This window comes from Nerophis lumbriciformis, linkage group LG13 (genome assembly GCF_033978685.3).
Source record: "Nerophis lumbriciformis linkage group LG13, RoL_Nlum_v2.1, whole genome shotgun sequence".
NCBI classification, from domain to species: Eukaryota; Metazoa; Chordata; class Actinopteri; order Syngnathiformes; family Syngnathidae; genus Nerophis; species Nerophis lumbriciformis.
The window spans coordinates 2,766,645-2,779,959 of NC_084560.2; the positions used below are offsets into that span (position 1 = coordinate 2,766,645).

At 44.1% G+C, this 13,315-nt stretch overlaps 1 protein-coding gene across 7 annotated transcripts in view; it reads right to left on the minus strand.

Annotated features, from left to right (window-relative positions):
* lrch1 (leucine-rich repeats and calponin homology (CH) domain containing 1) overlaps positions 1–13,315 on the minus strand; it is a 239,902-nt gene that overhangs the window by 19,928 nt on the left and 206,659 nt on the right. Inside the window, exon 20 of one of the 7 annotated variants that reach the window (XM_061971782.2) lies at positions 7,525–8,134. The exons of the other annotated variants lie outside the window; for them this stretch is intronic. Coding sequence (XP_061827766.1) covers positions 8,069–8,134 — 66 coding nt within the window. The 3' untranslated portion in view covers positions 7,525–8,068. Of the gene's footprint in view, positions 1–7,524; positions 8,135–13,315 lie in introns of those variants that run through there. 7 annotated transcript variants of the gene reach the window in all.

Consider the following 13,315-nt stretch of genomic DNA (forward strand, 5'->3'; position numbering starts at 1 on the left):
ACCCTAACAAGACCATTTTAGAGACAACAGGAAGCTAGTTGACATACTTTGTTTCAAACCAAGTTAAACTTTTGTTCAAACCGAGTTAAAGACCCTAACAAGACCCTTTAAGAGACTAGAGGAAGTTAGGTGACATACTTTGGTTTAAACCGAGTTAAACTTTGTTTCAAACCGAGTTAAAGACCCTAACAAGACCCTTTAAGAGACTAGAGGAAGTTAGGTGACATACTTTGGTTCAAACCGAGTTAAACTTTGTTTCAAACTGAGTTAAAGACCCTAACAAGACCCTTTAAGAGACTAGAGGAAGTTAGGTGACATACTTTGGTTCAAACCGAGTTAAACTTTGTTTCAAACCGAGTTAAAGACCCTAACAAGACCCTTTAAGAGACTAGAGGAAGTTAGGTGACATACTTTGGTTCAAACAGAGTTAAACTTTGTTTCAATCTGAGTTAAAGACCCTAACAAGAACCTTTAAGAGACGACGACAGGAAGTTAGGTAACATACTTCGGTTTAAACCGAGTTAAACTTTGTTTCAAACCGAGTTAAAGACCATAACAAGACCCTTTAAGAGACAACAGGAAGCGAGTTAAAGACCCTAACAAGACCATTTTAGAGACAACAGGAAGCTAGTTGACATACTTTGTTTCAAACCAAGTTAAACTTTTGTTCAAACCGAGTTAAAGACCCTAACAAGACCCTTTAAGAGACTAGAGGAAGTTAGGTGACATACTTTGGTTTAAACCGAGTTAAACTTTGTTTCAAACCGAGTTAAAGACCCTAACAAGACCCTTTAAGAGACTAGAGGAAGTTAGGTGACATACTTTGGTTCAAACCGAGTTAAACTTTGTTTCAAACTGAGTTAAAGACCCTAACAAGACCCTTTAAGAGACTAGAGGAAGTTAGGTGACATACTTTGGTTCAAACAGAGTTAAACTTTGTTTCAATCTGAGTTAAAGACCCTAACAAGACCCTTTAAGGGACAACAGGAAGCGAGTTAAAGACCCTAACAAGACCCTTTAAGAGACTAGAGGAAGTTAGGTGACATACTTTGGTTCAAACCGAGTTAAACTTTGTTTCAAACTGAGTTAAAGACCCTAACAAGACCCTTTAAGAGACTAGAGGAAGTTAGGTGACATACTTTGGTTCAAACCGAGTTAAAGATCCTAAAAAGACCCTTTAAGAGACGAGAGGAAGTTAGGTGACATACTTTGGTTTAAACCGAGTTAAACTTTGTTTCAAACCGAGTTAAAGACCCTAACAAGACCCTTTAAGAGACGACGACAGGAAGTTAGGTAACATACTTCGGTTTAAACCGAGTTAAACTTTGTTTCAAACCGAGTTAAAGACCATAACAAGACCCTTTAAGAGACAACAGGAAGCGAGTTAAAGACCCTAACAAGACCATTTAAGAGACAACAGGAAGCTAGTTGACATACTTTGTTTCAAACCAAGTTAAACTTTTGTTCAAACCGAGTTAAAGACCCTTCCAAGACCCTTTAAGAGACTAGAACAAGTTAGGTGACATACTTTGGTTTAAACAGAGTTAAACTTTGTTTCAAACCGAGTTAAAGACCCTAACAAGACCCTTTAAGAGACGAGAGGAAGTTAGGTAACATACTTTGGTTCAAACCGAGTTAAAGATCCTAAAAAGACCCGTTAAGAGACAACAGGAAGCTAGTTGACATACTTTGATTCATACCGAGTTAAACTTTGTTTCAAACCTAGTAAAGATCCTAACAAGACCCTTTAAGAGACTTGAGAAAGTTAGGTGACATACTTTGGTTTAAACCGAGTCAAACTTTGTTTCAAACCGAGTTAAAGACCCTAACAAGACCCTTTAAGAGACTAGAGGAAGTTAGGTGACATACTTTGGTTTAAACCGAGTTAAACTTTGTTTCAAACCGTGTTAAAGACCCTAACAAGACCCTTTAAGAGACTAGAGGAAGTTAGGTGACATACTTTGGTTCAAACCGAGTTAAACTTTGTTTCAAACCGTGTTAAAGACCCTAACAAGACCCTTTAAGAGACTAGAGGAAGTTAGGTGACATACTTTGGTTCAAACAGAGTTAAACTTTGTTTCAATCTGAGTTAAAGACCCTAACAAGACCCTTTAAGAGACAACGACAGGAAGTTAGGTAACATACTTCGGTTTAAACTGTTAAACTTTGTTTCAAACCGAGTTAAAGACCATAACAAGACCCTTTAAGAGACAACAGGAAGCGAGTTAAAGACCCTAACAAGACCATTTAAGAGACAACAGGAAGCTAGTTGACATACTTTGTTTCAAACCAAGTTAAACTTTTGTTCAAACCGAGTTAAAGACCCTAACAAGACCCTTTAAGAGACTAGAGGAAGTTAGGTGACATACTTTGGTTCAAACCGAGTTAAACTTTGTTTCAAACCGGGTTAAAGACCCTAACAAGACCCTTTAAGAGACGAGAGGAAGTTAGGTAACATACTTTGGTTCAAACCGAGTTAAAATTTGTTTCAAACCGAGTTAAAGATCCTAAAAAGACCCGTTAAGAGACAACAGGAAGCTAGTTGACATACTTTGATTCATACCGAGTTAAACTTTGTTTCAAACCGAGTAAAAGACCCTAACAAGACCCTTTAAGAGACGACGACAGGAAGTTAGGTAACATACTTCGGTTTAAACCGAGTTAAACTTTGTTTCAAACCGAGTTAAAGACCATAACAAGACCCTTTAAGAGACAACAGGAAGCGAGTTAAAGACCCTAACAAGACCATTTTAGAGACAACAGGAAGCTAGTTGACATACTTTGTTTCAAACCAAGTTAAACTTTTGTTCAAACCGAGTTAAAGACCCTAACAAGACCCTTTAAGAGACTAGAGGAAGTTAGGTGACATACTTTGGTTTAAACCGAGTTAAACTTTGTTTCAAACCGAGTTAAAGACCCTAACAAGACCCTTTAAGAGACTAGAGGAAGTTAGGTGACATACTTTGGTTCAAACCGAGTTAAACTTTGTTTCAAACTGAGTTAAAGACCCTAACAAGACCCTTTAAGAGACTAGAGGAAGTTAGGTGACATACTTTGGTTCAAACCGAGTTAAACTTTGTTTCAAACCGAGTTAAAGACCCTAACAAGACCCTTTAAGAGACTAGAGGAAGTTAGGTGACATACTTTGGTTCAAACAGAGTTAAACTTTGTTTCAATCTGAGTTAAAGACCCTAACAAGACCCTTTAAGAGACGACGACAGGAAGTTAGGTAACATACTTCGGTTTAAACCGAGTTAAACTTTGTTTCAAACCGAGTTAAAGACCATAACAAGACCCTTTAAGAGACAACAGGAAGCGAGTTAAAGACCATAACAAGACCCTTTAAGAGACAACAGGAAGCGAGTTAAAGACCCTAACAAGACCATTTTAGAGACAACAGGAAGCTAGTTGACATACTTTGTTTCAAACCAAGTTAAACTTTTGTTCAAACCGAGTTAAAGACCCTAACAAGACCCTTTAAGAGACTAGAGGAAGTTAGGTGACATACTTTGGTTTAAACCGAGTTAAACTTTGTTTCAAACCGAGTTAAAGACCCTAACAAGACCCTTTAAGAGACTAGAGGAAGTTAGGTGACATACTTTGGTTCAAACCGAGTTAAACTTTGTTTCAAACTGAGTTAAAGACCCTAACAAGACCCTTTAAGAGACTAGAGGAAGTTAGGTGACATACTTTGGTTCAAACAGAGTTAAACTTTGTTTCAATCTGAGTTAAAGACCCTAACAAGACCCTTTAAGGGACAACAGGAAGCGAGTTAAAGACCCTAACAAGACCCTTTAAGAGACTAGAGGAAGTTAGGTGACATACTTTGGTTCAAACCGAGTTAAACTTTGTTTCAAACTGAGTTAAAGACCCTAACAAGACCCTTTAAGAGACTAGAGGAAGTTAGGTGACATACTTTGGTTCAAACCGAGTTAAACTTTGTTTCAAACCGGGTTAAAGACCCTAACAAGACCCTTTAAGAGACGAGAGGAAGTTAGGTAACATACTTTGGTTCAAACCGAGTTAAAATTTGTTTCAAACCGAGTTAAAGATCCTAAAAAGACCCTTTAAGAGACTAGAGGAAGTTAGGTAACATACTTTGGTTTAAACCGAGTTAAACTTTGTTTCAAACCGAGTTAAAGACCCTAACAAGACCCTTTAAGAGACGACGACAGGAAGTTAGGTAACATACTTCGGTTTAAACCGAGTTAAACTTTGTTTCAAACCGAGTTAAAGACCATAACAAGACCCTTTAAGAGACAACAGGAAGCGAGTTAAAGACCCTAACAAGACCATTTAAGAGACAACAGGAAGCTAGTTGACATACTTTGTTTCAAACCAAGTTAAACTTTTGTTCAAACCGAGTTAAAGACCCTTCCAAGACCCTTTAAGAGACTAGAACAAGTTAGGTGACATACTTTGGTTTAAACAGAGTTAAACTTTGTTTCAAACCGAGTTAAAGACCCTAACAAGACCCTTTAAGAGACGAGAGGAAGTTAGGTAACATACTTTGGTTCAAACCGAGTTAAACTTTGTTTCAAACTGAGTTAAAGACCCTAACAAGACCCTTTAAGAGACTAGAGGAAGTTAGGTGACATACTTTGGTTCAAACCGAGTTAAACTTTGTTTCAAACCGAGTTAAAGACCCTAACAAGACCCTTTAAGAGACTAGAGGAAGTTAGGTGACATACTTTGGTTCAAACCGAGTTAAACTTTGTTTCAAACTGAGTTAAAGACCCTAACAAGACCCTTTAAGAGACTAGAGGAAGTTAGGTGACATACTTTGGTTCAAACCGAGTTAAACTTTGTTTCAAACCGGGTTAAAGACCCTAACAAGACCCTTTAAGAGACGAGAGGAAGTTAGGTAACATACTTTGGTTCAAACCGAGTTAAAATTTGTTTCAAACCGAGTTAAAGATCCTAAAAAGACCCTTTAAGAGACTAGAGGAAGTTAGGTAACATACTTTGGTTTAAACCGAGTTAAACTTTGTTTCAAACCGAGTTAAAGACCCTAACAAGACCCTTTAAGAGACGACGACAGGAAGTTAGGTAACATACTTCGGTTTAAACCGTGTTAAACTTTGTTTCAAACCGAGTTAAAGACCATAACAAGACCCTTTAAGAGACAACAGGAAGCGAGTTAAAGACCCTAACAAGACCATTTAAGAGACAACAGGAAGCTAGTTGACATACTTTGTTTCAAACCAAGTTAAACTTTTGTTCAAACCGAGTTAAAGACCCTAACAAGACCCTTTAAGAGACTAGAGGAAGTTAGGTGACATACTTTGGTTCAAACCGAGTTAAACTTTGTTTCAAACCGGGTTAAAGACCCTAACAAGACCCTTTAAGAGACGAGAGGAAGTTAGGTAACATACTTTGGTTCAAACCGAGTTAAAATTTGTTTCAAACCGAGTTAAAGATCCTAAAAAGACCCGTTAAGAGACAACAGGAAGCTAGTTGACATACTTTGATTCATACCGAGTTAAACTTTGTTTCAAACCGAGTAAAGATCCTAACAAGACCCTTTAAGAGACTAGAGGAAGTTAGGTGACATACTTTGGTTCAAACCGAGTTAAACTTTGTTTCAAACAGAGTTAAAGAACCTAACAAGACCCTTTAAGAGACAACAGGGAGTTAGTTGACATACTTTGTTTCATACCGGGTTAAACTTTAGTTCAAACCGAGTTAAAGATCCTGACAAGACCCTTTAAGAGACGACAACAGGAAGTTAGGTGACATACTTTGGTTTAAACCGAGTTAAACTTTGTTTCAAACCAAGTTAAACTTTTGTTCAAACCGAGTTAAAGACCCTAACAAGACCCTTTAAGAGACTAGAGGAAGTTAGGTGACATACTTTGGTTCAAACCAAGTTAAACTTTGTTTCAAACCGAGTTAAAGACCCTAACAAGACCCTTTAAGAGACTAGAGGAAGTTAGGTGACATACTTTGGTTCAAATGGAGTTACAAACCCCGTTTCCATACGAGTTGGGAAATTGTGTTAGATGTAAATATAAACGGAATACAATGATTGGCAAATCCTTTTCAAGCCATATTCAGTTGAATATGCTACAAAGACAACATATTTGATGTTCAAACTCATAAACTTTTTTTTTTTTGCAAATAATCATTAACTTTAGAATTTGATGCCAGCAACACGTGACAAAGAAGTTGGGAAAGGTGGCAATAAATACTGATAAAGTTGAGGAATGCTCATCAAACACTTATTTGGAACATCCCACAGGTGTGCAGGCTAATTGGGAACAGGTGGGTGCCATGATTGGGTATAAAAGTAGATTCCATGAAATTCACAAACAAGGATGGGGCGAGGGTCACCACTTTGTCAACAAAAGCGTAAGCAAATTGTTGAACAGTTTAAGAAAAACCTTTCTCAACCAGCTAATGCAAGGAATTTAGGGATTTCAACATCTACGCTCCGTAATATCATCAAAGGGTTCAGAGAATCTGGAGAAATCACTGCACGTAAGCAGCTAAGCCCGTGACCTTCCATCCCTCAGGCTGTACTGCATCAACAAGCGACATCAGTGTGTAAAGGATATCACCACACGGGCTCAGAAACACTTCAGAAACCCACTGTCAGTAACTACAGTTGGTCGCTACATCTGTAAGTGCAAGTTAAAACTTTACTATGCAAGGCGAAAACTGTTTATCAACAACACCCAGAAACGCCGTCGGCTTTGCTGGGCCTGAGCTCATCTAAGATGGACTGATACAAAGTGGAAAAGTGTTCTATGGTCTGACGAGTCCACATTTCAAATTGTTTTTGGAAAATGTGGACGTCGTGTCCTCCGGACCAAAAAGGAAAAGAACCATCCGGATTGTTATAGGCGCAAAGAGTAAAAGGGAGCATGTGTGATGGTATGGGGGTGTATTAGTGCCCAAGACATGGGTAACTTACACATCTGTGAAGGCACCATTAATGCTGAAAGGTACATACGGGTTTTGGAGCAACATATGTTGCCATCCAAGCAACGTTACCATGGACGCCCCTGCTTATTTCAGCAAGACAATGCCAAGCCACGTGTTACATCAACGTGGCTTCATAGTAAAAGAGTGATGGTACTAGACTGGCCTGCCTGTAGTCCAGACCTGTCTCCCATTGAAAATGTGTGGCGCATTATGAAGCCTAAAATAGCACAACGGAGACCCCCGGACTGTTGAACAACTTAAGCTGTACATCAAGCAAGAATGGGAAAGAATTCCACCTGAGAAGCTTCAAAAATGTGTCTCCTCAGTTCCCAAACCTTTACTGAGTGTTGCTAAAAGGAAAGGCCATGTAACACAGTGGTGAACATGCCCTTTCCCAACTACTTTGTCACGTGTTGCAGCCATGAAATTCTAAGTTAATTATTATTTGCAAAAAAAAATAAATAAAGTTTATGAGTTTGAACATCAAATATGTTGTCTTTATCGTGCATTCAATTGAATATGGGTTGTAAAGGATTTGCAAATCATTGTATTCCGTTTATATTTACATCTAACACAATTTCCCAACTCATGGAGAGCCGCTGTACACGCCCCTACACCCTCCGCTTCTGCTGCAACCGCGCCCTTGCAAGACTGCGCGCAATCAGGAATCAACACACCTGCACTTGATGAGACTCCACGCCATAAGAGCCAGCGTGTCCTGAGATCCGGTGCGAGAACGTAGTTCTGTTTACAGTAAGCTATCACGTCTCTGGCTCCTCTCCTTGTTACTCGCTTTCAGTGTCCTTCCGCCCTTGTGCCCATTTGTCTCTTGTCCGTCTCTTTGGATTCGAGGTGTGCGCCTCGCTTTCCTGGACTTCACCCTGATCTTGATTGCCTTCCCGGATAAGGACCCCTCGCTCGGACACTGACCCTGATGCTTCCGCTCGTCTGCACACCAACCAGCATGGCTCCCGCTCTGCTGCGGCCTACACCCTCGAGTTCCGCATCCAAGCAACCCACAGCAAGGGAGGAGATAAGACGCTTCAAAGCGCTTTCAGGAGAGGACTGAGCGAGACTATTAAGGACGGCTTCCACAGAGACCGACCTACCTTGTGCTTCGACCACACCGCCATGTTTCAGCCTATACCTCCGTCCGTGCCGGCGGTGAAGGTGGAACCCATGCAGCTGGGCAGGTCACGCCTGGCGGCTGAGGAGAAGGAGAGGAGATTCAGGCAGCGCCTCTGCGGGCTGGCAGGGCACTCAAACCGGAGCTGCCTGACGAGGCCAAAAGACAAGGCTCACCAGCAAGGGGGATCCTGGTGAGCCACACTTCAGTTCCCCAGACTAAGAGGGACCCGGGCATTCTCTTCCTTTTGACACTAAGCAAGCCGAGGAAATGCGCGTAAGATTTCTTCCCGTCATTTGGACATGGGGGCGGGGCTGGGTTTGCCGTGCTCCGCCCCCGTCCTCCGATAGGAACAAGTCAGTCACCGCTTCCGAAAGAGAGGGTTCAAAAACAAAAAAACTTGCGTGATGTGCCCACGTCCCAGGGTCCTCGAGTCCGTCAGAGGAGGCTCTTCCCGGTCGACCCTGTCCTGGAGCTCTAAGACTCTGACCGTGGGGGCCTAACTGGATTCCGGAGTGGATGAGAGCTTTATTGACTACAAGTTTGCCCGCCAAGCAGGAATTACCCTCATTCCGCTTGAGACGTTCGTTCCTATCCCCTTGGGCCCATCAAGCCCTCTCGGGGAACCACACCGAGACCATCAGTCTCTGGGTGCTCGATGCTCCTGTCGCCCCTCTTGTCCTTGGGCGCTCATGGCTCAGGCAACACGACCCACATATTTCTTGGTCCACGGGCAAGGTACTTGCCTGGAGCACTGCCTGCCACGCACACTGCCTAAGGTCGGCAATTCCCCCGGTCAGCAGGTCCAAACCCATCTCACCTCCCACTGATCTCTCCAGAGTTCCCGCCGCCTATCATGACTTAGCAGCTGTTTTTGACAAGGAACGTGCGCTTTGTCTCCCCCCCCGCATAGACCCAATGACTGCGCCATCGATCTGCTTCCCAACGCTGTCCTTCCCTCCAGCCGGCTGTACAATCTGTCTCTACCTGAGAAACAAGCCATGAAGGACTACATCTCTGAATCCCTCGCCTCAGGAATCATCACCCCCTTGAAGTCCATGGTGGCAGCAGGCTTCTTCTTTGTGGGCAAGAAGGATGGTTCTTTGAGAACAAACTGCATAACTGTTAAGAATAAGTATTCCCTACCTCTCCTGAGCTCCTCTTTCGAGCCCCTCGCTCCTGCCACTATTTTCAGCAAGCTTGATCTCGGCAATGCCTATCACCTGGTGCGAATCAAGGAGGGTGATGAATGGAAGAAAGCCTTCAACACTCATCCCGGACACTTTGAGTACAGGGTTATGCCATTCGGACTTACTAATTCCCCGGCTGTCTTCCAGGCTTTAGTCAATGACGTTATACAAAACATGCTGGACCGTTTTGTTGTCGTATACCTTGATAACATACTTATTTTTTCCCAGAGCCTGCAGGAGCACCAGCGACATGTCCGCCTGGTCTTACCTACTGGAAAAACGGTTGTTTGTCAAGGCGGATAAATGTGAGTTCCACACACATCTGTTGGATTTTTGGGCTTTGTCGTCGAAAAGGGTCACATCAGAGATCCCAAGAAGATCGAGGCGGTGTTGGAGTGGCCCCAACCCACCACCCGTACAGAACTGATTCACTGGATTTTACCGGCGTTTCATCTGGGACTTCAGTAAGGTAGCTGGACCTCTCCATGCTCTCACCTCTACCAGCCTTCCATTTCAGTGGACTAAGGAGGCCAGTGAGGCCTTTAAGGGCCTGAAGAAGAGTTTTGTCTCCGCTCCGGTCCTCATCCATCCCGACACGGACAATTCCTTTATCGTGGAGTTGGACGCGTCGGATTCAGGGATTGGGGCGGTGCTCTCTCAGGGCTCCCATACCGACAAGTTTATACACCCTTGTGCATTCTTCTCCAGACGCCTCTCTCCGTCTGAGCGGAATTATGACGCCGGTAATAGAGGGCTGCTGGCTGGAGGGAGCCAGACACCAGTTCCAGGTCTTGACGGACCACCACAACCTGCTCCATATTCGTTCTGCCAGGAGGCAGGCTCGTTCGGCCTAATTTTTCAGCCGTTTTGATTACACTCTCTCGTTTAGGCCTGGCTCCTGCAACACAAAGGCTAGTGTCCTCTCCCGGCAGTTCACGGAGGAGCCCACCTGCACGCCAACGGCGAAACCCATCCTTCCTCCTGCCCGGATAGTGGGCATGGTCACCTGGGAAGTGGAGGACCAGATAAGGACCGCCCTGCGCTCTAACCCGGGACCAGGTGGCGGACCTCCCAACAAGCTGTTCGTACCCCGGGAATTTTGACCCAAGGTGCTGGACTGGGGCCATTCCAGCATCTTCTCCTGCCATCCAGGGTTCCAACGCTCTCTATCCTTCATCCGACGGCGGTTCTGGTGGCCTTAAATGGCATCCGACACCCGTGAGTTCATTGCCGCTTGCACCACATGCTCTCGCAGTAAGGCTTCCCACAGGCCGCCAGCGGGCCTCCTGTGCCCCCTACCCTGTCCCTGGCCGTCCTTGGTCCCACATCGTTTTGGAATTCAGGACGGGATTCCCCGTGTCCCGAGGTGATACCACTATACTAACCATAGTCGACCGATTTTCTAAGGTCGCACATTTTGTTCCCCTTCCAAAGCTTCGCTCCTTCGACGAAACTGCTGATCTCCTCGCCCTGCATGTAGTCAAACAACATGGTATCCCGGTGGATATCTTCTCTGATTGTGGTCTCCAATTCACTTCCCGGGTGTGGCAGGCCTTCTGCAAGGGGATTGGGGCTACGGTCAGCCTCACCTCAGGGTATCATCCCCAGAGCAACGGGCAAGCGGAAAGGGCCAACCAATGCGTTGAGACCATGCTGCGTTGTGTTGCTGCCCGCAAGCCCGCCTCCTGGAGCAAGTACTTGCCTTGGGTCGAGTATGCGTACAACGCTATGAAGAGTTCAGCTACGGGTTTGTCCCCCTTTGAATGTTCCCTGGGATATCAATCCCCTATGTTTTCCCAACAGGAGGTCGAAACGGCAGTCCCGTCCACCTGAGCCCACATCAAACGTCATAGTGTTTGGAGGACCGCCCGTGCTGCCCTTATGAAGGCCTCTGAAAGGATGCGCCGCAGTGCCAACCTGCGCCGCATCCCGGCACCATCCTATCAGCCTGGACAACAGGTGATGTTACGGGCCAAGGACCTCCACCTTCAGGTATCCTCCCGGAAATTGACACCTCGCTATGTCGGGCTATATTGTGTGGAGGCCATATTAAATCCTTCTTCCATAAGATTGTCTCTCCTGCCTTCTATGAAGAGGCACCCTGTTTTCCATGTATCCCAGCTCAAGCCTGTGGCAGACAGCTCCCTCTCTCCCCCTGCCCACCCCTCCTAGGCTCCTCGAAAGTGGTGACCCAGTTTGGACTGTAAAGGAGATCCTCAGGGTCCGTCGGCAGGGTAGGGGGTTGGTATACCTGGTCGACTGGGAGGGGTATGGACCGGAGGACCAATATTGGTTACTGGCCTCCTACCTTGCTGACCCCTCCCTGTTGGAGGAGTTCTACCGGGCTAACCCTGATGCTCCCCGTTGCTCGTCGGTAGCCTCGCATAAGGAAGGGGGTACTGTTACGGCCCGTGCACATGCCATCGTTCATTCCCCAGCACGCGCCGCGGAGAGCACCACTGGACACGCCCCTACATGCCCCTGGATCTTGACTGCCTTCCCGGATAGCGACCCCTTGCTCGGACACGGACCCTGACGCCTCTCTCCAGCCCCGAACCTTTCGCCTGTCTCACGGACTTTCCACCAGCCTCGCCCTATTGGACTTTCTGATTCATTCAACACGCACCTGCAACAACTCCTGGTAACATTTTCTTGCTAACGCTTAATGTAGTCCTGCTATAAAGACTTATTGAGCTATACCTTCTGTTGCCGTGCCGTCTCCTTCTCCCGCCTTACTTAACAAAATGTTGTTTAAAAGTCAGGAGTGCAAACGAAAATGTGTTTTAATTTGTCTTACCTTAGATAAATAAAGCTTGAATAAACATATAAATACATGTCAACTAGGACCCTGGCTGTGGTTAAGTGTTTAAAGGTTTACACATTACCCAGAAGGCTCAGCGTCGTAGACAGGCACCGGAAGTTGGTAAGGTACACGTAAAAAGGCAGTTGTGCCGTTTGAGCAATAAATAGTTGGTATATTGTTGTTGTTTGAGCAATAAATAGTTGATATATTGTTGTTGTTTGAGCAATAAATAGTTGGTATATTGTTGTTGTTTGAGCAATAAATAGTTGATATATTGTTGTTGTTTGAGCAATAAATAGTTGGTATATTGTTGTTGTTTGAGCAATAAATAGTTGATATATTGTTGTTGTTTGAGCAATAAATAGTTGATATATTGTTGTTGTTTGAGCAATAAATAGTTGATATATTGTTGTTGTTTGAGCAATAAATAGTTGATATATTGTTGTTGTTTGAGCAATAAATACTTGATACATTGTTGTTGTTTGAGCATTAAATACAGTGGGGCAAAAAAGTATTTAGTCAGCCACCAATTGTGCAAGTTCTCCCACTTAAAATGATGACAGAGGTCTGTAATTTTCATCATAGGTACACTTCAACTGTGAGAGACAGAATGTGAAAAAAAAATCCAGGAATTCACATTGTAGGATTTTTAAAGAATGTATTTGTAAATTATGGTGGAAAATAAGTATTTGGTCAATAACAAAAATTCAGCTCAATACTTTGTTATTGCCAACAAAGGTTATATTACAGAGGTCAAACGATTACTATAGGTCTTTACCAGGTTTGCACACACAGTAGCTGGTATTTTGGCCCATTCCTCCATGCAGATCTTCTCGAGAGCAGTGATGTTTTGGGGCTGTCGCCGAGCAACACGGACTTTCAACTCCCTCCACAGATTTTCTATGGGGTTGAGGTCTGGAGACTGGCTAGGCCACTCCAGGACTTTCAAATGCTTCTTACGGAGTCACTCCTTCGTTGCCCGGGCGGTGTGTTTGGGATCATTGTCATGCTGGAAGACCCAGCCACGTTTCATCTTCAAAGCTCTCACTGATGGAAGGAGGTTTTGGCTCAAAATCTCACGATACATGGCCCCATTCATTCTTTCCTTAACACGGATCAGTCGGCCTGTCCCCTTAGCAGAAAAACAGCCCCAAAGCATGATGTTTCCACCCCCATGCTTCACAGTAGGTATGGTGTTCTTGGGATGCAACTCAGTATTCTTCTTCCTCCAAACACGACGAGTTGAGTTTATACCAAAAAGTTCTATTT